Source organism: Tasmannia lanceolata, unplaced genomic scaffold, assembly GCF_043159265.1.
Source record: "Tasmannia lanceolata isolate RefF3 unplaced genomic scaffold, GAP_Taslan_0.1 ptg000006l, whole genome shotgun sequence".
NCBI classification, from domain to species: Eukaryota; Viridiplantae; Streptophyta; class Magnoliopsida; order Canellales; family Winteraceae; genus Tasmannia; species Tasmannia lanceolata.
The window spans coordinates 50,797,764-50,825,307 of record NW_027518683.1 but is presented as its reverse complement, the minus strand read 5'-3'; the positions used below and the strand labels follow the sequence as shown (position 1 = coordinate 50,825,307).

The following is a 27,544-nucleotide window of genomic DNA, read 5'->3' as shown; positions in this document are numbered from 1 at the left end:
CCATAGATTGAAGGGTTAGGATGATCCGATGGAGCTGATTTTTTGGGCACACCATATCTATGTCAGGACCCATCAAATGAACGCTTTGGATCATCCAAATAATGTGGGCCCCTACCCGAATCCAAACACTATCAAAAAATCATCCAAATAATGTGGGCCCACATTGTTTGGATGATCCAAAGCGTTCATTTGATGGGTCCTGACATAGATAGGGTGTGCCCAAAAAATCAGCTCCATCAGATCATCCTAACCCTTCAATCTATGGACGAACCTTCAGCTGAGGGGGCCTACCTTAAACAAATTGAAACTACAAGGGTGTATTTGTCATGTTTTAAACTATAGGGGTGGAAGTGGATGTGTCAGAAACTATAGGGGGTGTAAATGTAATTCTCCCTTTAACTTTTAACTAACAATAGAAAAAAAATGTACATACTATAACTTATGTAACTCGGGTCGGGTCGGGCCCCTTCAAACCCGGCTCGACCTGAGATTCATGCGGGTTTTTGAATGCTGAACCCGGCTCGACCCGAAACCCATGAAGCCTGAACCCGACCCAGGCTATTTTCGGGTCGGGTCGATGCGGGTCGGGTAAAACCCGGCTCGAGTTGCAGCCCTACTCCAAACAACCATGACCATATAAACTAATTTTGATGTATTATTTCTTCCAACAATTTAAAAAAATTTAACCAATCATTTAGATATTTAAAAATTGATTAGTATTACATTTTAGTTAGAATATTTATTTTCGCAATAATTTAAAAAGACGAAAAAGAAAATATAGATTTTAGTACCGCTCATGTTGAGTTTGAGGGTGTGTAGTGAAGGAAATTCAATATTTCTAAATCCATAGGATTCTTATGTCATGTTTTAGCTATCGTGTGGGTTATGTTTAGACTGACTCCGCCCTAAATAAAGTAGGTTGATCTTTGTCTTAATATCTTGAAGTTTAGTATCTATTGCATGTAGAGCTAAGTTATCAAGTCTGTTCCGTTCCAGCCGGAACGCACCGGAATTCCTGTTCCGATCCGGATTCCGGAACGGAATGCCTATATTTTCCGTTCCGGTCCGGATTCCGGTGGAGGAATTCCTGGCGGAATGGGGGAAACCCCATATTCTGGCCGGAAAGTGCTAGAAAATTGGAAAAAATAAAAAAATTCCAAAAATTACAGAAATGCCCTTATGGCTGTTGGGGAGTGTATTTTATATATTTACCCTCGTTTTATGACCATGGGGGTGCTGTTGGGAGGGCTATTTTCGTCTTTTTGCAAAAAATCGAAAAAAATTCAAAAAATTCCCCTCGCCGGAGCGGAACAAAAAATTCCAAAAAATTCACTATACCCACTGGATTGTTTTCATATTTTTAACTACTTTTTTTTAAAAAAAATAATTCCCCTCGCTGGAGCGGAACGAAAAGTTTCGAATGAAACGCCGAAAGAAATGGCCGAAACACCGAAACGTTCCGTTCCAGTAGCCAAAATGGAACGGCGACTGGAACGAAATTTATAACTTAGATGTAGAGGGTCCAAGTTCATCTCTGGATTTTTAGCAGTTCTTTGCAAGGAGAAACTTTTCTTGTTTTCCTGAATGGCAACAAAGAGGTTTATTAAACAAGAAAAAAAAAACATGCAACTGCAAGATAAGCTCGAAGACCGAGGTGGGCTCAAGCAAGAGGGCGCAAGTATAGGGTACCATGACCCCTGTGAGCCCAAAACCAATTAATTTTGTTTCTTTTTTATTGTAGGTAAGCTTGGATTGAACCTATGTAGGATTTTCTAAACCAATTATTTGACTTTTTTTTGGTAGCTAAGTTGGGATTGAATCTCCGACCTCATGAACCAATAATTGGTTTTGGACTCACAATCCGTTGTCATAATCTTAAACGAACAGGATGTAAGCGTAATTTTGAGTGATCATCATCAACCAAATTAGATCAATGTTCTTTTTTGTTGTTTTTTTTTGGTTTTGTGTAATGTCAGATCTCTTGGTTGTATTTCTATAATCTCAGAGGTAATAAACCTCTTATTATCGAATTTTATCTATCACTACAACCTTCTACAAGATATCTAGCTTTTTAATGGTTACTTTGTAAGAATGTTGGCACAAAGTCGTCATTTAACAAAAATATATCGGTATGGACATTTAGCAAGTGCAACAGTGAGGGAAGTTACTAAGAGATTAGAGCATTTTTGGGAGTATGTTAAAAACGTCGACTGGTTTTAAATTTTAAAGTCCCAAGAGGATGTTGTTACTATGAGAGGGTTGACGAGGTGCTCTTTATAAAAGCCCTTAAAGTATAGTGCGACCTCATAGTCACTAATTTTTCTCTCTAAAATGTCCCCGGAAAGGTGTATCTCAGGATATTTTAATTTATTTTTGTGTATAACTGTATATGTTATTTTCACGGTAAAATAAAATAAAATATGAAGATATATTGATAATTTTTCACAATCTAAAAAAAATAAAAAAAAAATAAATTAGAGTTTTATGGTTTTATCAAGAAATCACAAAACATCGCAATAATTTAAAAAGATGAATGCTAAACTCAGGATGGGCCATTTTTGCAAGGGTGTCCTTGAGTTTAGCATATCTCTTTTGAAAAAATATCAGAGATATATTTATGATTATAACCACCCACAATGTCTAGTATTAATTAGATTTAAATGCCCTCATGCGCAACTACTTTGCTAAACTGAGGGGCGCCCTTGCAAAAAGGGGATGAAAGGGCGCCCCCATTGGTTGCCCACCACCAAGTGCAATTCATGTTCCCTCACTATAAATGAACTTTGGTGATGGTCAACCAATGGGGGCTCCCTTTCTTCCCTTTTTGCAAAGTCGACCTTCAGTTTAGCATTCCTCACTGTACTTATATATATATATATATATATATATATATATATATATATATATATATATATATATATATATTGGAGGAATGCTAAGCTCAAAGGTGCCCTGCAAAAAAATGGGTCAAGGGTGCTACCATTAGTCAATATCCACTTAGGATGGCACAGAAAATTACAATGATAACTGTCATAAGTGGATACTGACCAATGGGGGAGTCCTTTACTCTTCATCTGTGAGTCTAGCATTCCTCAAATTAATGATATGGGAAATGATATCCTCATCTCTTCGTTTGTTTTATTAAATTACTTGCTTTTATGTAATTAATCTTGCATCACACTGTTTAAAATATTATTTTCATCTAAGGCCATGCTTTACAGCCATGAAAGATTTTCCCATGAAATATTTGTTTATGAAGTGGGTAGGAGAGGGGGAGAATTGAGAGGGCATGAATGAGGATAGTGCGAAAAGTGGCTGAAAAACCATGAAAAAGCTGAAAATTTCGAAAATAGTGTTCGGCAAACACCGACCCAGAGATTCTCATCTATATAATATACTTGGAATGATTCTTCCCTCGACCTTCCCTGAGAGTGTTAAAGAAAGGGAGCCATGAAATGATATGGACACCTCTCAATCTATTGTCAAAACCAACGACAGAAGCTTGTCTGATCAGCTAAAAAACTTTTATTTTTGTTGTTGTAATTATCGAAGCGTGTGGGTCCATAGAATTTACAGGCTTCACAAACCCAAAACCAATCTCGTTTTCTATGACCAATCTAAACTTTCAATACATGATTTTTGCAGCGTCAGGAATACCTCCATCCTAAATGGGGAAATGGGTAGTGTTGTTTCTGGTTTTTTCAATCCCTTACCAAGGTATGTTTTGGGCCTGAAAAAAAAAAATTTCTTATTTTTTCCCTATTTTTTCTGAAAATACTGCATATGTTAGGCTTGTAAGAGAGCAAATTGATAATTAAACTTTTGAGGATCCTTGAACTCTTGTGTTTGCGTGTGTGTGTGTGATTCCTACTTTTAACCGGTAAGCTTGAGAGAGATCCGTCCTCCCTAGAAGCACTACGAGGAATTAAGTAGGATTTTTGTAGTGAAGATACATGATTTCAGTACAAATAAGACTTACATTTGGCATAATTCTATATTTAACCAAGTTTGTTAACATCAAATAAACATACAATTTGACGGATCTATGCATGAAATCTTGGGTTGCCCTGTGGTTATTAAAAATTAATATGCATGACGGATCTATGCATGACGGATCTATGCAGATTTCAAGTCTTACATTTCAAGCTTGGTAAGGTTCTTAGCTTTGCATCAAATTAAATCACGCACTCCATGGCTTTTACGGGCCCTATAAATTCCTTTGAGTTTCATTCTTGGAAACATACTACCAAGACATATGATTTGATAGATCTATATGGGAAAACTTGGGTCACTTTGTGGTTATTTAAAACCTTATTAATACAAGTTTCTTTTGGTAAATAAATGCCTTATTATGTAAATTTTCTTGTATATAGTTATTCATGTAAACTCTCTATAGCTATTATCACATATATAATTTTTTCTATGTTATATACAACCGGAAAATTTGGGTGGCCTTCGAGTTTATTTTAAACTTTATGTATGTAAACTTTTTTTGGCAATTAAATAGCTTCTAATGTAACTTTATTTATAATATAAGATATTGTGGCTAATATATCGATTAAATACTTTTCATAACATAAAACCATATTAAGGGAATCTATATATTATTATATACAAAAATGTAAACAATTCCTGAGGTGGCGCTAGCGCTACCTTAGCGCTCATAAAACATAGGGGGCCCATTTTGTTTGGATGATCCAAAGCATTCATTTGATAGGCCCTCACATAGATAGGGTGCCCACAAAAAATTAGGTCCATAGGATCATCCTAACCCTTCCATTTGTGGAGGTTTAGATTTATGGAGGCTTATATCCATCCATTTTAACCTCCACAAATGGAAGGGTTAGGATGATCTATGAAGTTGATTTTTTGTTGGCACCCTATCTATGTGAGGGCCTATCAAATGAATGCTTTGGATCATCCAAACAAAGTGGGCCCGAACCCTTTTCTCTCTCTCTCTCTCTCTCTCTCACACACACACACACACACACACACACACATATATAAGGAAAGTTTTTTTAGTCGGCCGACTAGAGAAGCTTCTCTAGTCCGCCGACCAAAAACACAGTGGGCCCATGTTGTTTGGATGATCCAAAGCATTCATTTGATGGGCCCTATCATAGATAGGGTGTGCCAAAAAAATCAGCTCCATAGGATCATCCTAGCCCTTCAATTTGTGGAGGTTAAAAATGGACAGTGGAGGTTAAAAACACAGTGACCCCATGTTGTTTTGATGATCCAAAGCATTCATTTGATGGGCTCTGACATAGATAGGATGTGCCTAAAAAATCATTTCCATAGGATCATCCTATCCCTTCGATTTATGGAGGTTAAAATGGACGCGTATAAACTCCACAAATCTGTCCATTTTTAACCTCCACAAATCAAAGGTTTAGGATGATCCTATGTAGCTGATTTTTGGGCACACCCAATCTATGCCAGGGCCTATCAAATGAATGTTTTGGATTATCCAAATAATGTGGGCACACTGTGTTTTATGTGAGAAATTATATGATGCCCGACTGTCAAAATAAAGGGCGGAGAGAGACAAACCCTCTCTCCCTTGATTTTTAATCCAAGGGAAAGCACCATTTTTTACTTTTCCTTGGTTAAAAAACCAAGGCAGCAGGTTTTGTCTCCTTCCGTCCTTTACATTTTGACGGTTGGGCATCATATAATTTCTCATATATATATATATATATATATATGAGAAAACGGTTCCTACACATATGTGTAGAGAGTTCTCTACACACTAGCTTAAAATACAGTGGGGCCCACATTGTTTGGGTGATCCAAGCCATCCATTTTAAAGGCCTCACATAGATAGGGTGTTTACAAAAAATCAGATCCATAGGATCATCCCAACCCTACGATTTGTGGAGGTAAAATGGATGTCTTTAAACCTTCACAACTTAGTCCATTTTTTACCTCCACAGTTCGAATGGTTAGGGTGATCCTATGGATCTGATTTTTTGTGGACACCTTATCTATGTGAGGGCCTTAAAAATGAATGATTTGGATCACCCAAATAATGTGGCCCCCACTGTATTTTAAGCTAGTGTGTAGATAACTTAGCTACACATGTGTGCAGGAACCGTTCTCTCTCTCTCTCTCTCTCTCTCTCTCTCTATATATATATATATATATATATATATATATATATATAGAAAGTGTTTCTGCGCACGTGCGCAGGGAACTCCCTGCGTACAAGTGGCTTAAAAAGCCCCTGATTGGTCGCTTTTTGTGGACCCCGCAGAGGTGGACCTGCCATACAAACCAATCGGTGGCTTTTTAAGCCACTTGTGCTCCCTCGTGCGCAGAAACACTTTTCTCATATATATATATATATATATATATATATATATATATATATATATATATAGAGAGAGAGAGAGAGAGAGAACATTTCCTACACACTTGTGTAGGTAAGTTACTTACACACTACCTTAAAATACAGTGGGGACCCACATTGTTTGGGTGATCCAAACCATTCATTTGAATGATCCTCACATAGATAGGGTATCCACAAAAAATCAGATCCATAGGATCACACCCTAACCATTCAAACTATGGAGGCAAAAAATGGACTAATTTGTGAAGGTTTATACACGTCCATTTTACCTCCACAAATCGTAGGGTTGGGATGATCCTATGGATGTGATTTTTTGTGGACACCCTATCTATGTGAGGACCATTCAAATGAATTGTTTGGATCACCCAAACAATGTGGGCCCCCACTGTATTTTAAGGTAGTGTGTAGGTAACTTACCTACACAAGTGTGTAGGAAATGTTCTCTCATATATATATATATATATATATATATATATATATATGTATGTGCAAATACCCAAATGTTCTATATATTATATACAACAATGTAAAAACCACTGTAATCCTTGGTTATTACCTTCTCAAAGTGAAAGATCATGTTCTTGCCCATAGATATACTCATTTTGAAGGACCACATAAAACTCTAACTGTGCATCTTAGGACTTGCTTATTTTTACTATTCTGTTAGTTGCGCGGATTCAAATTGGTTTTTGCCTGTTGGATTTCTCAACAATATTTATGAGATCTATTGCGTCCAAAGACCCTAACAAAAGTTTAAATAAAATTTTAATAGCATTAACATAGCTAAAATTCTTGTCCTATTCGAAATTTAACCAAATCTGTAACTGCCTAATCTAGATGAATATGTGATTTCATTCTCTTTGATTTTTTCTTATATACAACTATCCTAATATAAAAAGAGGTTGAAGGGATTAATTATTAATGCTACTTAGTTTATTACAAAGAACCTCAACGAGTGTTTATACAGAATACTCAAAAGGATAATCATAAAAATACGATAAATATGGCATAATTCTTTGTCTAAGCCTAGCTACCTCATGCATCCTAGTTACCTTATCTAGCTTAGTTGCCTAATCTACCACCTAGACGATCTAATGATGAGATCTCATACACTCTAATAAGTGGGGCAACATTTGTCCTAGATATCTCTCTTAAGTGGGGTCATATTTTTCTTCAGGATAGTGTAATTCATAATGTGCCTCCATGTTTCACTAGAAATTGTTTTTCTTGATAAGTTTCTCCCAACATATTTCTTTCTGTTTTTTATCATGTATTTCAGCAACCATAGGTGAGCAAGAAGTAAGTATCCATTGCGGAAGAGATAAAAAATACACAGACAATGGAATTGTTAGAGGAATTAGGTCAAGCAAGAGGTTGCTTGAAGCATTACACCCAAGGTATCTAATTTGGAATACCAAGTTTGTTGCCTCCAACCCCTATATATATTAGATATACTAGGGTTTTAATAGGTTAGTGGGTTCTAGCCCAAATAGGCCAACTACACCGGTTCATTATCTTATTAGGCTTATATTAGAACATACATGGGTTATATTATATACCCAACAATCTCCTCCTATGTTCTACATATAGCACAATCCAATAGATAGATAGTGTAATGTTCAAAACAAAATATTGAATCATCCACATCACCATATGGTTTATATCATAAAAGATCTGTAATCCAAATGAAAATATGAATCCTTTTATGACAAACCAAGAGTTTTAGATATACAACAAGCTAAACTCAACCAAAATGTAGTTTCACATATAAGTGAACCCCACTGATCTTAGATGAATTCATTCATGGGGTATGATTCTCATCGAGATCCAAAATAAAGTTTCACAAAAGAAAATGAACTCTATACATACTGAAATGAAAGCATAGTCTTTATGACTTTAGAAGATTTACTCATCAAGTAAGTCATCTTGTTCAAAGTCCAAATCAAGACAAGCTCCTCCTTTTTCGTCAATCCCTGTGAATTATCAAAATATGGATTTCATGAGAATGAATCCAATCAGTTGTGTAAAAGAAGAATCACACACATGAAAGTATCTAGTTCTACCTTAAGAAGAACTTAGTACAATCTCATAATTCACGAAAGTATCTAGTTCTACCATAAGAACATAGTACAATTTCTTAAATGGCTAAAAATGTATCAGTATCACTCTCACCATAGGCATCATTGTCAAGTTTCAATAATGAACAAGACAAACAGCTTCTTTTGCAAATAACCATTTATTATTGTCAAGTTTCAATAAAGAACAAGACCAAACTAGTTTCTTTTGCAAAGAACCATTTCATGTTTTCATTTGGAATGCTACAGTCATCTTATCCATATTTGAGTTAAGCTGAATCATCTATGTATGGAATGTCCAACCTTTCCCAAAAAGGATAACCAAATTTGAGGTGAGTTGTATCATCTATGTATGGAATGTACAACCTTTCCCCAAAAAAAGGGCATGTCATCAAATGTGGAACGACACACAACAACTGTAAACATCAAGGAAAACATATCAAGTGCCTATCTTTGGGCCAAAAGGGAGATTCGAAAATTCAAAATAACCTGGATGACGTAGAGATTAAGACATGTCTACACAGTCTTTAACCCCAACTCCCCCACAGTTTTGAATATTCGATCTTTGTTCAATCCCTTTGTGAGAGCTTCGGCCGAATTATCCTTCGATTTCGTATCAATCAAAGTGATAATCCCGTGTTCTTGAGATAATTCATCATGTCATTTTTCAGCCCAAGATATCTCCTCTTACCATTAAAGAGTGAGTTCTTCACAACCATAGTTGTAACGTGATTATCACAGAACACACTGAAAGAACTTAATCCTTAACCGAGTCAATGGAATGTCCATAACCATAATTAGATTCTTTATCTCTTCTACTTCATTTGCAACTGAAGTTAGAGCATAAAGTTCCAATTCGACTTCCACACAACAACAGTAGATTTGATGTTCCCTAATTCTGATCCCCATGATGCATTAGAATATTCTTCCACGATAAGTGGATGGCCACCATAGTTTTGAGCATACTCTTGAGTACATGAAAAGTATCTCATCAGCCTCATAAGGGCATCTCTATGCTCATGGCCAGGATTGCTAGTAAAATGACTCAGCATGCCAACTATAAAGGCTATGTCTGGCCTAGTGCAACACAAAACATACATGAGACTACCAATCAGTTTAGAATAATCTAACTGGCTCACACTGTCTCTTCCTTAGAGATCAGCTTCTTGGTATAATCAAAATGGTGTCTCAATCGATTTGCACTCACTGCATCCTCAAAAGGGAAGTAGGTTTTCATATAATGGGCTAGGCCAAGGATGATTCCTTGCCTTTCAAAAACTTACTTTCATACCAACAATGGTGTTAACAACACACAGGTCTTTCATGTCGAATTATTTACCCAAGGTTAGATTCACATTACTCATCACAGAGAGATTGAAAACAAGAATCAACAATGACATTCAAGCAAATAATCATGTCCTTATTCGACACAAAAACGATAGTAAAGGCAGTTATCTGAGTAATTTGTCAGAAACCCAAAGCTCTTTACTACTTTGTCAAATTTCTGATGTCACAATTTAGGTGCTTGATTAAGACCAAAACAAATTTTGTATAATTACATACAAATATCTACTTACAGCCCATAGTCTTAGCCCCTTTTAGCAAATCGACTAGCTGCCAAGTTAGATTTTCTAACAGAGAGCTCATTTCATCATGAATGGATTCTGCCCACAACATAGAGTCCCTAGATCTCATCACTTCCTGATACCTAGATCTCATCACTTCCTGATAGGATGATGGATCATTCTCCAATTGGTAGGTTACAAAGTCCTCACCAAATTCTTGGGTACTTTATCACATGGAGGAGCATATAGAGATTTAGAATGTGATGTGCAGTCAAAGTTGCCTCTCCCCAAATGCAACTAGGCATGCCAGCTGTCATTAACATGGAGTTTAACACTTAAGTTAACGTCATGTTCTTACACTCAGCTATGCCATTTGATTGAGGCGAGTGAGGACTAGTAGTTTCAAGGATTACGTCCTGAGAGGCAGAGAATTTCTTGAACCCTGTCAATGTGTATCTTCTCCTTCTCTATCACTCCTACCTCTCACACTTGTCAAATTTAATTGACATATATAATGGTATCGTATGAGTGATAGTAAGGTGGACCATTTTCTGATAGTGCACATGTCCCAATCGGTTATGTAACAACTTAGGATCAATGAGCGGTGAACTATCATAACTAACAGTCTCATTTCTTAAACTCAAACCATACATACCATCTATCAAATATGCACAATCAAAATAGTATGAGTTAACAATAAAAAATTACTCTACCACACATAAATGAAGTGCATATGCCAGCATAATCAAACAGACTAATGGAAAACACTTTAACATCTTATAAACTAAGCAGTTTACCTGAAAAAGGGCCAAGTTCGCAGTACCAGTGTGAGTAACTTCCATGTCTGCTCCACTAGCCACTGTATCAGTCTCCTTTACTTCGATAACACTTAGTGAAAAACATTCTTTGAGTTGCAAGCATGACAAATGGCATCTGTTTCTAACCACCAGCCTGAGGAAGTACTGTCCATACTATTGCCTAACATGGCAACAAAACTCTTAGGCTCAGCACTGCCCACCATCAGATGAGCTTTCTTTTATGGTGTGTCAGATTTACCGTCTTAGGTTGTGTACACTCTGCAGCAAAGTGATCCTATTGCCCACAATTGTGGCACTTGCCCTTCTTTTTTCTGAAAGATAGTATTTTTGGCCTCCAACTTAGGATGTTCACTTTTAGGTGACTTGGATTTTCGAGGAAATTTCTTGGGATATATTACCGCGTTAGTAGCAGACTGTTGCTGTCTAACCATCTCCAAGTTATTCCTAGCTCGATTCTCATCTTCGATTCGAATGAATCGTTTGAGATCATCCAGTCCCACTTGCACATTTTTCGATACATCTCGGTTTTGAAAGAGTGCCATGCAGATGGTAACTTATATATAATTGCACCAACAAGAAACGAATCACAGACAACTATTTTTTTTTTCATTATACAACTTAGATCTCAAATTCTCTAGATGAGTAACTTGATGAGTGATTTTCATGTCCTCCTGGAACTTGAAATCCATGAATTTGTCCACAAGATGAGTCTTGGACAAATCCTCATCCTTCTTGAATTGAGCATCTAAGTTGTCCCATAGTGCTTTAGCAGTGTTATATTTACTATAGGTTTCTGCAAGACGATCTGAAAGATAACTCAACAAATAGTCTTTGCAGAAATCCTCAGCTCTAAGCCATTGAGATTCATCAACTTCTTCATCTGTCTCAGCAAAGGTACTCAAAACGGTGTAAAAATAATTCATATATTTTAGACCGAATTGAGTCTTTCGCTTCCATGAATTAAATTCAGACCCACCAAAGGACTGAAGTTTGACCATCTCAAACGGAAGAGAACTCTTTTCCATTGTACTATTTAAATGAAATTAAATTAGAAAGAGTGCACCTGGATGGAGAGAAGTTGACCAAGGAGAATTCGTCCCCAAATTTCGACCACAAGAATTTCGCCACAATATATATCACCACCAAAATTCGGCCACATGATTCGGCCACCATCGTTCGGATCTAAGAGAAATTATGATTCAACTATTCCTCCACGATATTATTCCTTTGAATAATCAGCCTCGAGGGATTCGACCACCAAAGAAGACCACGACCCAAAAGGGTTTCAACCATCTTCTTTACAGTTATAAGAGAGAGAGTAAGAGTGTTGCCCCCAAAAGATCCCCAAATGGGATATCCAACTGTTTATTCCTTCTTGATTCAAAGATGAATAAACCCATAAGCAAGAGAGGACAGACGTCTCCTTGTCCAACGATTGAATACGAGAATAATCCCACGTCAAAGAAACCCACTGTCCAAAGAGAATTCTGTGGGTGTATAAACCCACGCCCAAGAAACGAACTTTTGTGGGAGTCAATCCCACATCCGAGAAGTCGTGTATTGGTTCCTGATAACCCTCCTTGATGTCAACGATGGGTGTAATTCAAACAAACAGACGACCTTATAACCCTCTTTTATTCTGTTGAAACCACATCAACAGAAAAGGTTGCCCAAAAAATTGAAAAGATAGCAGGTTTTTCCACAAGATGAGCGAGAAAGAGGTTGCCCAAAAAATTGCAACGGTGGCTGATTCAAAACAGGAGAGAGAGAGAGAGAGAGAGAGAGAGAGAGAGAGAGAGAGAGAGAGAGAGAGAGAGAGTTATGAAACCACAAAAGACAACCTCAAACCAGGTGGGCGTCAAGATCTGCATGTTTGAAGAGAACCAGAGCAAGATCTAGGGTTGCAAAAATCCCCAAACCATAGTGAGAAAACTTCCAAATCTGTTTTCCAATTCGCCACAAGCAGAGAGAGGAAAACCCACCCAAAAAATGTAAATTGATTGTGAAGATTTTTGCCCAATAAACAGAGGATTGATTCTACTCTAGAATTTCAAATGCTTATTGACTTGCTTGAGGCAGACGACTCTTTTGTTGAGAGGTTCATACGATCCCAAGAGATAATTTCAGTGAACTACGCCCAAAACGATCCAAAACAAGATGGGTTTCTCAGAAAATCCCTCTAGATGAGTAAACGAAATAGAGTGGTTACTGCAAGATGGGTGAAAAAAAAAAAGGAGACCCAAACGATTTTGAGGAAGCAATACCCACGCCCAATTCGTTTTCAAAATTAGGGTTTTCTTGAAGCATTACACCCAAAGTATCTAATTTGGAATACCAAGTTTGTTGCCTACAGCCCCTATATATATTAGATATACTAGGGTTTTAATAGGTTAGTGGGCTCTAGCCCAAATAGGCCCACTACACCGGTCCATTATCTTATTGGGCTTATATTAGAACATACATGGGTTATTAATGCTACTTAGTTTATTACAAAGAACCTCAACGAGTGTTTATATAGAATACTCAAAAGGATAATCATAAAAATACGATAAATATAGCATGATTATTTGTCTAAGCCTAGCTACCTCATGCAGCCTAGTTACCTTATCTAGCTTAGTTGTCTAATCTACCACCTAGACGATCCAATGATGAGATCTCATACACTCTAAAAAGTGGGGCAACATTTGTCCTAGATATCTCTCTTAAATGGGGTCATATTTTTCTTAAGGATAGTGTAATTCATAATGTGCCTCCATGTTTCACTAGAAATTGTTTTTCTTGATAAGTTTCTCCCAACATATTTCTTTCTCTTTTTTATCATGTATTTCAGCAACCATAGGTGAGCAAGAAGTAAGTATCGATTGCGGAAGAGATAAAGAATACACAGACAATGGAATTACGTGGAAAACAGATGGTGACTTCATTAAAACAGGACAAAACAAAGAAGTTTCAGGGATTTCTCCATCTGAGCAGATGAATTCCCTCCGCTTCTTTACGAATCAAAACAAGAACTGCTACTCATTACCTACTCCGCAATCTTCGTATGATAGTTCCAGCAAGGTACTTATTCAAGCAGGTTTTTACTACGGCAACTATGACGGACTTTCGAAACCTCCTACCTTTGATCTTCATTTAAACGGAAACCAATGGGCGACTGTCGCTACTATCCTCGGGGGAGAACCCATTCTTTATGAAGTCATCTTCCTATCAAAAAGCGATAATATCAATGTATGTTTGTTTCGAACAAACGATGGTGAATTCCCCTTCATTTCTTCGCTACAAGCTTGGGCGCTAGGCCAAGATATGTACAAGGACATGAACACAAACTGCTCCATGTTCAAAAGCTACAGGCTCTATTTTGGAAGTCTGGGGATGTCTTCTATTAGGTAAGATGAGACTTTACTTTTACTTAGGGCGATGATATTTCCACCCCCTTTTGTTCGCTAAAAAACGGTGGTAGTTCTAGAAAATGAGGGTATCGTTGAAAAAAGGAAAATGATACGGTAACAGAGATTAAGACCTATGGGAAAGCATTGTGTGTTAAAAAAAATCAAATTTTTGGTGAGTTTCCTAAAACGAAGGAACAATTGTATCACATGTGATGTGGTGGCAACAACTGATTTGTTCGGTCTCCTCTTCTGTTGCAACTGGTCCACCTTTACTCTTCAAAAACTGCTGAAAGAGGAGGGGGGGGGGGGGGGGGGGTGGAAGATTTTCAAATTTCTTTTGCTAAATCTAATCTGATATTTAGGCCCTTCTTTGTTTTGGATTTTGAGAACTGATTGTGAGTCCTTATTGAACTTGAAATTAAGGCCATATTTGTTTTTGGGATTTAAGAACTGATTGTGAGTCCAAAATCAGGTTTGGACGCACAATTGGTTCTCAAAATCCAAAAAAAGGGGGCTTAAACCTAAATTTGAGTGCAATAATCGATTTTGGTCTCACAATTGGTTCTCAAAAGCCAAAACAAACAGGGCCTTAATGACCTCTTTATAGAGGACTAAATTAGTAGAGGGCGAACTCGTTGTAATACAATGAGGTGCACCCTCTATGGCATAGTGGGTCTTTAGATATGGTGACATTTGAGATCGACCCAATATGCTCGTGGATTAGCATTTGCTTCCGTCGGCTCTATGATCATGCATTCAAAATGCCTTTATTTTAAGGGGTTTCTACATAAGACAACCTTTGGTTTATCATATTCTTAAAAAACCCACCACTTTTTAAAATTTTTAAAAACCACCTACTATTTGCAAGTATATATCAAAGCACCACCTGCCAATAGGGAACTGACAAAAATCTTGACTGTACCTGATTTTGACTCAGAAAAAGACCAAATTATCATTAGTTTTGTGAAAAGACCAATACTTCTATTTTTAAGGTAAGCAAGTTTGCATATCTTATTTATGAGAAATTATATGATGCCCGACCATCAAAATGTAAAAGGCGGAAAGGAGACAAAACCTGCTGCCTTAGTTTTTGAACCAAGGAAAAGTAAAAAACGGTGCTTTGCTTTCCCTTGGATTAAAAATCAAGGGAGAGAGGGTTTGTCTCTCTTCGCCCTCTATTTTGATGGTGGGGCATCGTATAATTTCTCCTTATGAGGAATGCTAAATTACAATACCCCATTGAATCCACATCACCTGATTGCATTTATTATTCCTTTATCATTCCACGTCACCTCATTAAGTCATTGGACTCAAAATTACGTTTAAATTTGTGTCTAATAATCGGTTTGACACTCACTATCAGTTGTCATAATCTTAAACCAACAGAGCCTTAATTTTGAGTGCAATAATCAGTTTTGGACTAACAATCGATTCTCAAAATCCAAAACAAGCGGGGCCTGAAGGTATTTTCATTTTCCCTAAAACAAAGGGTTAAGTACAAAACACTAGCTGTTGGGATGTAGCTTAAAAAACGGTCTTTTTTTTTTTTTTATCACTTTTCAAGTAATTGAGACATCTTTCTACTGACTTTAATCTTCTCCAGCTACCCCGACGATAGCTACAACCGATTATGGACGCCAAGCATCATCGATAACTTATGGGTTTGGAGTGCGAATTTTTCATACCTCTCAGAAAATGCCAACAATGATCCACCTTTCAATGCAATTCGCAATGAAGTCGAGGCACCCGATCATGCCACACAAGTGGTCCTACCACCGTTGGATTTCCCTCAAACTATTCGTACAAACTACATTGCCTTATATTTTACTGAAGTCTTCGATTTAGGTAGTAATGATCACAGATGGTTCAACATACAAATCGATGGACGAGATTATGGCGGGACGGTCAGCACAGAGTATGATATTTGTATAGTAGTATCTCAAAGTAGTACCCTTCCGGCAGTGGGTCCCATGAATATAACACTGAATTCTGCTAAGGGAACAACGTTGGCTCCGGTGATCAGTGCCGTCGAAGTGTATACCTACAGTGAGATAATCGTCCCCGGAACAAATGATGACGATGGTACGGATTCACTACTTCTCGGAGCCTTTGATTCTTTTTTTTTTTTCCTTTGTTGTCCTAAAGCCTTGTAATGCTAGGCGCGAAACACTGTTGTTATGGAAAATGATTTGAAGACATCGATGGAGCCATTTGGTTACAAGGATTTTATAAAACTTCGATTTTATAAATTCAAACCTGGATTTTATAAGCAAAAACCTGGATTGAACATTTTCAGGATGGCAAAACCGAGGTTTTAGCATATAAAATCCAGGTTTGAATTTATAAAATCAAAGTTTTAGATTGTAAAATTTAAGATATTACAATCCTGCATTATAAAATCCATGTATCCAAGTTAGGGATTGTTACACTGCATATTCTGCATGTGGGCCACGCATCTACATGCAGTTTGGCCTACACTGGGGAGGTAGCCCGGGTACTTTCCTACTTTCTTGAGCATCTTGTTATACACTAACCATGTTTCTTTTCGCTGTTATTTGTTTTCTTTCCAAAGAATTTTTTTTACTGGACAACCTTTTCTAAACACCACGCCCCCCCCAAGCATGATGAGGTTCACCATTTTTTGATGTGGCAGGTCCACCATCTCCACCCAAACCCATGCATCGGATAGGGCTCACCATTTTACACCTCTTGGTATTGGTGGGATGGGACCACCACTTTACAACTGATGTTTTTTTATGGAGTGGGGCCTACCATTTTACACTATAGGTTTTCATGGGACCTACCATCTCTACCAAACTCATGCATTAGGGTGGGGCCTACTGGGCCCACCATTTTAGACCCATTCATATTATGGGCCTGGAATACTAGGGTGTATATGGTGTGTATATGTATCCGTATGTATGTGTATAGCTTTGTATAATTGCTTGGAGCTAGACGTGGTCTTTTGCCTATTAAAACAGTGCAAGGATTAGCAAACATTGCGAGCAGTTTCGGACAACTAAACGGGTGGACTGGGGAGCCTTGTCTCCCTCAGAGCACTACTTGGCCATGGATAAATTGCAATGGAGATGAACCACCTCGAGTAATCGCACTGTAAGGAGGATTTAGTCTCCTCTCTAATTCAATACTTATCCTTATTTTCTTCATTACAACATGGGTTTATCTTTTTGCAGCAATCTCTCTGGTTATGGTTTGGAAGGTGATCTCCCTGATTTCAGTCAGATGATAGCTCTTGAAATCATGTAAGTAGTTCTACAACTCGTTACCTAACTCAAAACTTGACCTGCCTGTAAACTAGTTGACTCATATGGATCCAAATTCTTTTTAATTTCCAATCCTGTCATTGTCTTCGAGAATTGTTTGTTTCCTTGCTCGGCTGCATTGCCCTTACCCATATCATTTTCTTACCCAGGGGCGGAGGCACATATAGCATGGGGGTGGCCACGCCCCCGCAATGAATTGCAAAGTCCCTTTTACAATAATAGAACTCTATTTTTTAATTAGAACGTTTAAAACTAGTTTAAAACTTATTAAATGCGTTTCTTTGACCAACTTTCTAATTTCACGTCTGAAATAAAATTTTAAATATATTAAACGTGTTTTTTAGCACTTTCATATATTTGACTGTTTTTATTAAGTATTTTTTTGGAGCCAATACCGAACTAAAGTAAAAAAATAAAAATAAAATTGACTGTTCTTGATTTAGCACTAACATTTCCCGTTGTCAATTTCAGAGACCTACACCAAAATTTTCTTACGGGCCCTGTTCCAGATTTCCTGGGAAACTTGTCCAACCTAAAGATACTGTAAGTGCAAAAAATTTGTTACACGCGAAAGAATTAATATGATGCTCTTCTCATTCTCTAACCGCCTTGTTTTGATTTTTAGGAATCTCGCCGATAACAATTTCACCGGCAACATTCCAGATTCTCTAGCCAATAACAAGAGATTATCTCTCAAGTGAGGATTATATCACAAAACTGATTTTAATAGCATCCGAAAGCCTGAAAAATATATGTAATTGCACCCATTTTATGTGTTTTGCAGTATCACACAAAATCCTGATCTCCATCTCAATGGAAATAGATCATCTCCCAAGTGAGGATTATAGCACAAAATTGATTTTAATAGCATCCAAAAGCCTGAAAAATATATGTAATTGCACCCATTTTATGTGTTTTGCAGTAATACAGACAATCCTGATCTCTATCTCAATAGAAAGAGTAAAAAGGCAACGGTTGGAGGCTCGATCGGTGGAGGGATAGGTTTTTCCATACTTAGTTTTACTTTATATAAGGGATATCGATGGATATGTTAGGTAGATGAATAACAAGGGCCTCAACTTAGGGGATCAAAGAGCAAAGCTAGAGATGATAATGTGTTCTTGCATTTTGTGAAGAGCAGCAATAATTCTGATTTAATTCAGATAAACTGGTGTAAAAATTTATTAAATTTTTAGAAATAATAGGGATGTGATTCTATCTTGTATGATGGGTAAATGATTGTATTTTGTTATGCTATGTATCAAAATTTTACCAATTTTTTGATATTTTATTCGCTGGAAAATGGTCTAGTTTTCGGAGGAAACTCCTTTTTTGGTGTCCAAAAGTTTCCAAATATATCGAAGTTTTTATATTTTTCAAAGGGGAATTAATCTTTGACTCCCAATATCTCCTTCCTCAACAGTTGCATCATGTTCAAATTTTATAGGGAGATCCAAAAGTCTAAGAAGAACAAGATGAGTTTAGTCGATCACCAGAAAATCAGTCCCCTCACCAGCGGTAAGTCGGTAACCCCTTCTTCCGGTGGTCAAAACAGAGTTTTCAAAAATATGTCCATTCTATTTTCAAAATTTACACTTCTTTTTAACCATCCATATCTCTCTAACCAGCCGTTAGATCGCCATAAAACTTTAATGGGTGATTCCCATATCAGTGGAGATTATTAACATGGTTTTAAATTTCGGTTTCGGTACCGGTTTCAGACCTCACCGATACCAAAATTTTGGCCGAAATCCAATGAAATATTAAAGATTGTATATTTATTACGAAATTTCGGCCGTATTTTGGTAATTTCGGTCGAAATTTTGGGTAAATAATAATAATAATTAAAAAATAGAGAATTTTGGTCGAAATTCCTAAAATTTCGACCGAAATTTCAAAATTTCCGTCGAAATAAAGTAATGTGTCTGGTATGTACCATTTCGGTTTCGGTCACCGAAACCCAAAATTTCAGATTTCAGACTAAATTTAAAACCATGATTATTGCTACAAATGTCTGATTGCCAGAAAAGTCTCTGGTCGCCGCCAACTATCTAACTTTTTGGCGTCTGCTCAATGTTTCTAAAAATAAGTTTGTTTCCAAAACCAACACTCTCTTTAAATAGCCATAACTCTTTAACCAGCCGTCGGACCATTCTCAAATTTTAAAAGATGATCCTTCAATGAGTGAATGCAATAGTGTCGGCCGATTGCTGGAAAAGTCTCTGGCCGGCAACGACTATACCAAAACTACAGGTTTTGTATAAACTGACATTCCGTCCATTTTCTTGGGTTTTGAAAGCCTACAACCAATGCTTTGATACCAAATGATAAACTAACATTACTTCGAATCCAACGAAGAAGTTTCGCTTTCTAAGTGCGAAGATAACCAGGAAACGCCCCTTGCTCTTCTCTTCATTCTACTCTCTTTAATCAATGGGAAACCTTTTCTTTGACGTGAATTGTCTCTTACAAGAGATGTAAAAACATAAGAGAGAGGAAGATGGACCTAGGGCCATATTTATAAGAGATGAAAGCTTCCATAAAGCTTTCTAATCTCAGCCAATTTTCGCTTGGTATCTTGGGCCCAAAATTAGCAACTTGCTAGAGCAATATTTGGAGTACAAGAACCTTTCAAAACCTTAGGGCTTGTTCGACAACAAGATTTTTTTACGGGATTCTCCTCCTTTTTAGGTGTGGAGTATGAGCGAAGAAAAAATATCTCTAAAATCTCATTTGGCTAGCTGACCCGCTAAGGCAATTTCCAAACTTCCACCTTCTTTTTAGACTAAAAATTAGAATTCTTTGGAGCGACTAATTGTCGCCTCCGAAGATTCTCTTCAATCTGTTTCCCGTCCATTTAGTTAGGCTAGAATGAGATGTTATTTTAAAACACTACTTTAGTGATCCCATTAGATCTTTGGCATTGAAAACAAAGAAAAATCCGTTTTAAGTGAGATGGGTTAGGAATACCTCATGCCATCCCTGCTCCTTCAATTGGCGTAATTCAATAAACTTTAAGTCTTTTCCGAGCACGGTGAAGGTTCAGAAACGCCCTTTCGTTCTTCTCTTCCTTCACACACCTCTAAGTTTATGGGAAACCTTTCTTTCAGCAAACTCTCAACCTCTCGAATTGCTCTCAAGTTTTGTCGGAGTAGGAAGAGGGGCCAAGGGTCTTTTTTATAGGAAAAAAAAAAGAAAAAAAGCTCCCATAAAACTTTCCTAAAGTGCCCAATTCGTTTGGCCTCTTAGTTGTAAATTTAACAACTAATACAAGTCATAATTTTCACTTCCAAACATTACTAAACTTAAGGGCTACTAATATATGATGAAAGGTTGCTTGAATACAAAACCACAACCTTATCTGGCAACTCTAGGACATAGAACAATGTTCTAGAATTCCAATCCAAAAAGGAAACTCCATCTTTGGAAACCCAAAGAAAGGAAAACGTCCAACAGTCTCCCACTTGGCTTGCATGGGCTTTATACCTTTCTCATCAACTAACTTTACATTCCGTTCAATAAGTTATACCAACAACGGGTCATGTAATCATTGAATGATATTATCCAATAACCTCCCCACGGTCACGAAGTTAGCAAACTTACCAACATGAATATGGTCCACTTTATATCATTATCGACATTCCGCTTTCAAAAATACATTCAATGTGCGCAATACAAATAATGGAAAAAGCAGATAACTTTATTTATTATGATCAAAATTTCAAAAGTGATCACAATACAATGTCTATAAATTTTATGTAAAATCCCACCAATCAACGTATTCGGCCTTACCTACCAACCTTATGCGCGCTTTATGGTCATTAACGACTTCAAGTGGTAATCCTCTCGTTATTAGATCTGCTAACATAAGTGTGGTACCTATATACTCAATAGACATTAACTCAAGGTTTTAAATCTCGGTTTCGGTTTCGGTACGAAATTTCGGCCGAAATCTTGTAAAAATTTCACCGAAATTTTGGAAATTTCCGAAACGTTTCACTGAAATTTCCGAAATTTCGGGTGAAATTTTGTACTTAACCGAAACGTTTCACCGAAAATTCCAAAATTTCACTGAAATTTCCGAAACGTTTCGGCGAAATTTGGTACTTTTCCGACTCACTGTGAATTTCGTTTTGTTTTCCACCGAAACCGAAATATTTCTTTTCGGCCGAAATTTAAAACCATGCATTAACTGACCCTGAATTATTTTCCTCACGACAACATGTCAACCCGTTGACTCCTTACTTTATTTGTAATTCTTGGAAAAATAAACCGCAACAAAATTATCACAACACATTCTCAGTAACTTGCTTATTATCAACAAGATAACACCTTGAGACAAAATTCCGCAACTACAAGGCATAACTTAAGGCCTTGTAACACACTATAAACTCCAAACCCAAGGTGGAAGCAACTAATGGTGTATATCTTACGTTCTTCCACGATTCAAGAATTTCTACCAAAATACCCTTAAGCAGAACTTTAGGTGTCTAATAATTACAAAGTCAGAATTAGATCAACCAATTTTCTTAAGGACATCTTATCTACTGTATGTGAGTCTTCATTCCCGTATAGACGACACACAACCTTCTTGGCAGCTTCCCAATGATCCATGCATAAGATCACATTGGTACCTTCTAAGCTTGCCCACCACATAAGTTATGCTGAGACAGGTACAAACTCAAGCATTTATGAGATTCCCAGCTGCGGAACTATAGTGGATTCTCTTTATATGCGCGTGTTCAATCTTGGGGCTACAAACTTAACTGAATATGTCATCACTAACCACAAGAGGAACCACTAGTGAGGCACTTATCCATGTTGATAATTTAAGGACCTTCTCATTATAGGCTTTCTGCGACAATATCAGTAATCTTTGAGTCATAACTAGGTGAACATGGACTAAAATGTTCCACCTAGATCTTTTATAAGAAGTTTCCTACCAAGATATAGTCAACATGGCACTAGAGTAATTCATCAGCTTTGGGCAGAAGAATTACCTAGGCCAGGAGCCTGTGCTTGCTTGGTCTCAATATAACATGGACAAAATAATACTACTATAGACACCCAATTTTGTTAAGGTGGAACTAATGATAGGTTGTCGCGAGGACGAGTCTCATGACGAGTCCTAGAGCACCTGTCGTTTTTCTCTCAGTATCTCTTTAGATTATGAAACTAAGGGAATTTCTCAAAAATGAATTTTACCCCAGAGGTGAAACAAAAGCCCGTCTTTACACGGCGTCATGCCTTACGGCACAACCAAAAAATCCATTTTCACACGGCATTTCAACCGAGAAGTTAGCTTTGAGTAAAAAAAACATTCATTTTTACCTAAAAACAATTCGTGTTCTGAAAACGATCGATATTAGGTTCATTGGAATCTCCTCAGAACGAGGAATCCAACGGATCTGACAGCATGCGATTTGAAGTTTAAACGGAGGAGTTACGATCCGCCAAAACTCCCAAAAAATCCGTCAAAAGAGACGAAAAATCACATTTTCAGAAATGTTACCGACCCATGTCGGTTTTAGGTCCAATTTTGCACTTTGAAAAATTGGATTTTTCCAATTTCGTAGAGTGCAAAAATTTCGTACTCTGCGAAAATTTGGCCCGATCCCCTAAAAATAGCGGCCGGGGGGGGGGGGGGGGTGTAAGAGTAAAATCAGATTTTAACTCTCTGAAAAGATTTTTATTTTCTGGTTTTTGTTTTCTTTAATTTCCAGAGTTATTTTTAGAAGATTTCCTTCTGGTTTTCCCTTATGAATCTAAAAAACCCTAGTTTCTTTACATTAGAAGAAAGAAAGTAGAGAAATTCTTAGGTGGCTCACACTGGGCGTCGGCACTTTGCCGAATTTTCGAAGATTCGTAGCAATATCCTTCAAATAACGTCGTTGTTCTACCGAATTTCGGAGAACAATTGGGCTATTTTTCAATAATAGCGTCGTTGTTCTCTTGAAATCTCAGCAAACCCCAAGCCCCTTCGTTTAAACAGCGCCGTTGTCCTGCCGAAACCTCGGCAAATCTGAAGCTCCTTCGTCTAAACAGCGTCGTTGTTCCATCGAAATTTCGGCAAACCCGAAGCCCCTTTGTCTAAACAGCGCCGTTGTTCTGCCGAAATCTCGGCAAACCCAGAGCCCCTTCGTCTAAACAGCGCCGTTGTTCTGCTGAAATCTCGGCAAACCTGAAGCCCCTTTGTACCAAACAGTGCCGTTGTTCTGCCAAAATCTCGGCAAACCCGAAGCCCTTTCGTCCAATCAGTGCTATTACGCCGCCGGTTTCCCGACAAGCGCTCCTCTGGTAAATTTACATTTATTTACCAGCTTTTTTCTATTACAAAATTCGGTGCAGGGTAGTTATGGGATTTATGGCTCTTTTTGCCCTAGATCCTGTAACGTAAACCCCTGTCTTATGTAAATAGGGCTACATTCCCTCTCCTTATCCCACCACTCTGTCTCCGATCTTACCATAGACAAAAGAGACAGAGACGAGAGCCCTGACGCTCAATGATGTTGGACAAACGAAGGGAATCATAAACCCAGAGTTTCTTTTCCCTTATGTACTGTCTTTTCCGTTTGATTTAGTTAACCTGATTGTGGTCAGCTGCGAGATCTTTCGGGACTCATATCACAACATACTACTTCAATCAGGATAACAACCGCTTATTTTCTTTTCTTTGTAAATTCATTTTATTTACCTTATGGAATTAAGCCTAATCCAAATAAAGGATAAAGAGACAAGTTATCCCGATTAAATTCTTCAAAAATGACAAATCAAGTCAAGAGACCAGATTTACTCCGGCAAGAGGCGTGCCTAACACCTTCCTGATTGTAACCATAACCCTTACCCAGATATCTGTAAGGATCATGTCTTAACAAACAGAGCAAAATTATAAGTTCTAGGCTCATAGCAAAAGAACTACTTTGGTTACTGTTCCTCCAATGAAACTCGGATATACATCCTTATTTCATCGGAAGAACATACACGGGTCCTAGGCCCTAACCTAGGTGGCGACTGTGAGTTTTTCATTCTTGTGAAATCCGGACCACAATCCCGAATTCACAAGAAATGCAGATCAACAAACCTCCCAGAAAACCCAATGTGGTGATCCCCCGCCGCTCTAGCGCGCTAGGGAAAAAACCGGCGCCCCACAACTACTAGAGAGTAGTACACCATTAACTCAAAAAATACTAAAGTGATGGTATCACTCCCATTGTTCCTATGATATATTCATTTATCCATGACATCTTTATTTAATTCAAATTATATTATTAATATGTGAAAACTTTAAATACCACTACCAAAACACCTGGTGCAACTCTAGAACAAAATGAGCCACCAAAGACATGCCTTTCCATAATGAGTCTTTCTTTAAAACTGGAAAGAAAGTCACTTCGTAGTCTATCCCCCTCCTCAGTGTAGCCTTTTGCGATTAATCTTACTTTATGCATCTCAATGTCATCCTTGGAGTCAAACATTAGGTTTAAAGATCCACCTATAGCCAACTGGCTTGACTCCATTTGGTAACTCGCTGAGTTACCAAATTTGGTTCCTTTCTATTAAGAGTAGCTCTTCCTTCATGGTGTCAAGCCACTGTGTCGACCAATTACCCATTATGGCTGGATGAAAAGATATGGGATCATGGCAATCCCACTAAGGTCGTCATTATTCTAAGTTCAGCGTATCTAGTCTCTAAGATGCACGTACTATTTGTAGGACAAGAAAACCAAAAACCCTTAAATATCTTAGGATAATTACTTACATAACAACTACTAATCTTAGGATCCAACTTTCCTTGTTTGGGGATTGAAGATTTTAGCCTCGGCCAATAAATCGCTATATGTGCAAATACTCTAATCTCAGCTCCCTACTGACACACAATTCTGTGGGACCCGAGGAGCCACGTGAAGCTCAGAGGGTGAGCGTTAATAGTGTAAAGAGCTGCGAAGGGCTCTACTACAGCACTATCCTGGCTACGGCCTTAGTCCCCACATATGGAGAGCTCCTTGTGGCTATCAGTGTTGCCACTCTCTTGCTCAAATTGATGTTTCTCAACATGGATCAGGAATCCAATGGGGACTAGACATAGTTGCCGCCTAGGATGAAGGGCCTAGGACCTTATATGAGACTATGTGATGAAAAAGGTACGTAGACATCCCTAAAGTGATGGGTCCGTGCCTGGTTACGAATGGTGAAGGTGTTAGGCACCCCATTCGCCAGATGAAACTTGGTCTCTAATGCCAATTTTATTAGTTTTAGGAATTTCAGGCGAAAAGGGGGTAAAATGGGAACAAACATCCCCAAATAATTGATCTATCTACAAGGTGGTCCTACTATGATCAACCCACTTTGATTGGCTCAACTACCAACTATCAAGCAATCAAACACACACGAATCGTCAATCAAAGGGAATTGAGCAAGGTGGGCCCATCTGCCATTGGATCTGAGTGAGAATGATGGAAATGGGGTTTGCTCCTCACTTCCCATGACGAGTCCACATAATTCAAGGGATTTCTCCCTTGAATTCCCTGGATCGAGGATGATGAGAAGGAAGCCTTATTCCCACTCTGCCCTAGCTGAGGATGGCACGGGGATGCGCAATCACATACACAACATAGGATAAAGAAAATCTATCTAACACAACCAATCCCCATCAATCACTGAAATAATACATGAATAACACTCAAATAATCCATTAAAAGGCGGGGAGGCGGAAGAGGCTGGTGCAACTCCAACGTTGCATAACCCTAGTACCTGTCTCCAACTACATCTAAGCAAGATATAATGCTAGAAAGTAACCAATCACATGCTGGAAAAGTAAACACACAAGCAAATTAATCAAGCAACAAACAATAATCCACAAGATATAAAAAAGTAAAAGAAATCGAGAAATCGACGGGGTGAGAGGACCAAAGATGCCAGGGAAAAGAAAAGGAGGATATATGATAGACTCAGGGCGATTCCAAAGGAATAGCCCAGCGATTCTGATCCCTAGAGATGGAAAAATCAGTCTCGCGATTGTCATAGTATATCATTGGGCTCAGCGAGGACATTCCCTGTGATGGGAGGCCATGCTACGTAATCACCTATGGGCTTGCGAGGACAGTCCCTGTGAAGGGAGGCTGCGTTACGTCATCGCCCGTCCAAAAAATATGATAAAACCTTGAAAAACCGATGAAATCAGGAAAATCGCAATAGAAATCGAAGATAGAATGAAAGGCGGGCTCCGAGTGACCTGGCGTTCATCATCCTTGCCCCTTTTGAGTTTTTGTGTTTTTAAATTTTTATGTTTCTTTTTAACCCTTTTGTTTTGAAAAGGGGTTTTGGCTCAGGAGGTTTCAGTCCGTCGTCGCTTTGACCCGACGAAATGTTTCCAAAAATTGATGGAATCCCTAGACTCGAAGAGAATCCTGACAACGCGCAAAGAGTAATCCCAAAGAACTGAAATAGATCTCAAAAGATAGAGTACATCCCGAAAACCCTAGAGGAATCACGAGTAGATGAAGATCACAAAAACCATACGTAGGTCCCAAACGCTGAGGCAAAGTCTGAAGGAGCGGTGAAGAGAATAAAGGGGTTTGCCCTTTCGACCAACTTGCTCCATATGAAACGAAGTCAATTCGACCAAGATATATCAATCACTTTGAACGACTTGTTCCGCGAGAAACGAAGCCAATCTGACAAGGTAATAGATCAAATGATTTTGATTGACTTGTTCCATATGGAACGAAGTCAACTTGACCAAAGAAAGTAATAATCTATCCCCACCGGCTTGTTTCATATGAAACGAAGTCGATTCGGACGTGGTAAAAGGGATCAGCTTGTTCCATAAGAAACAAAGCTAACTCAATTAGAAACACAATCATTCCAACCAACTTGCCCCATATGAAGTGAAGTCGATTGGACTAATTAAGATAAGAGACTCACCATCGGTTGACTTGTTTCATAAGGAACAAAGCCGATTCGACCGAGTAACATAATCATTTCAACCAACTTGCCTCATATGAAGCGAAGCTGGTTTTCCCAAGATAAAGGACTTGCCATTAATCGACTTGTTCCATGAG

The 27,544-nt window shown here is 38.0% G+C and overlaps 1 protein-coding gene across 1 annotated transcript; it reads left to right on the top strand.

The window, feature by feature from the left end:
• The first annotated feature begins 17,137 nt into the window (after positions 1-17,137).
• Positions 17,138-18,703, top strand: LOC143878700 (uncharacterized). Its single transcript, XM_077380954.1, has 6 exons — positions 17,138-17,313; positions 17,394-17,462; positions 17,955-18,026; positions 18,109-18,180; positions 18,268-18,318; positions 18,406-18,703. The coding sequence occupies exons 2-6, from the start codon at positions 17,443-17,445 to the stop codon at positions 18,536-18,538; spliced, it is 348 nt and encodes a 115-aa protein (XP_077237069.1). The 5' UTR covers positions 17,138-17,313; positions 17,394-17,442; the 3' UTR covers positions 18,539-18,703.
• The last annotated feature ends 8,841 nt before the right edge of the window (positions 18,704-27,544 follow it).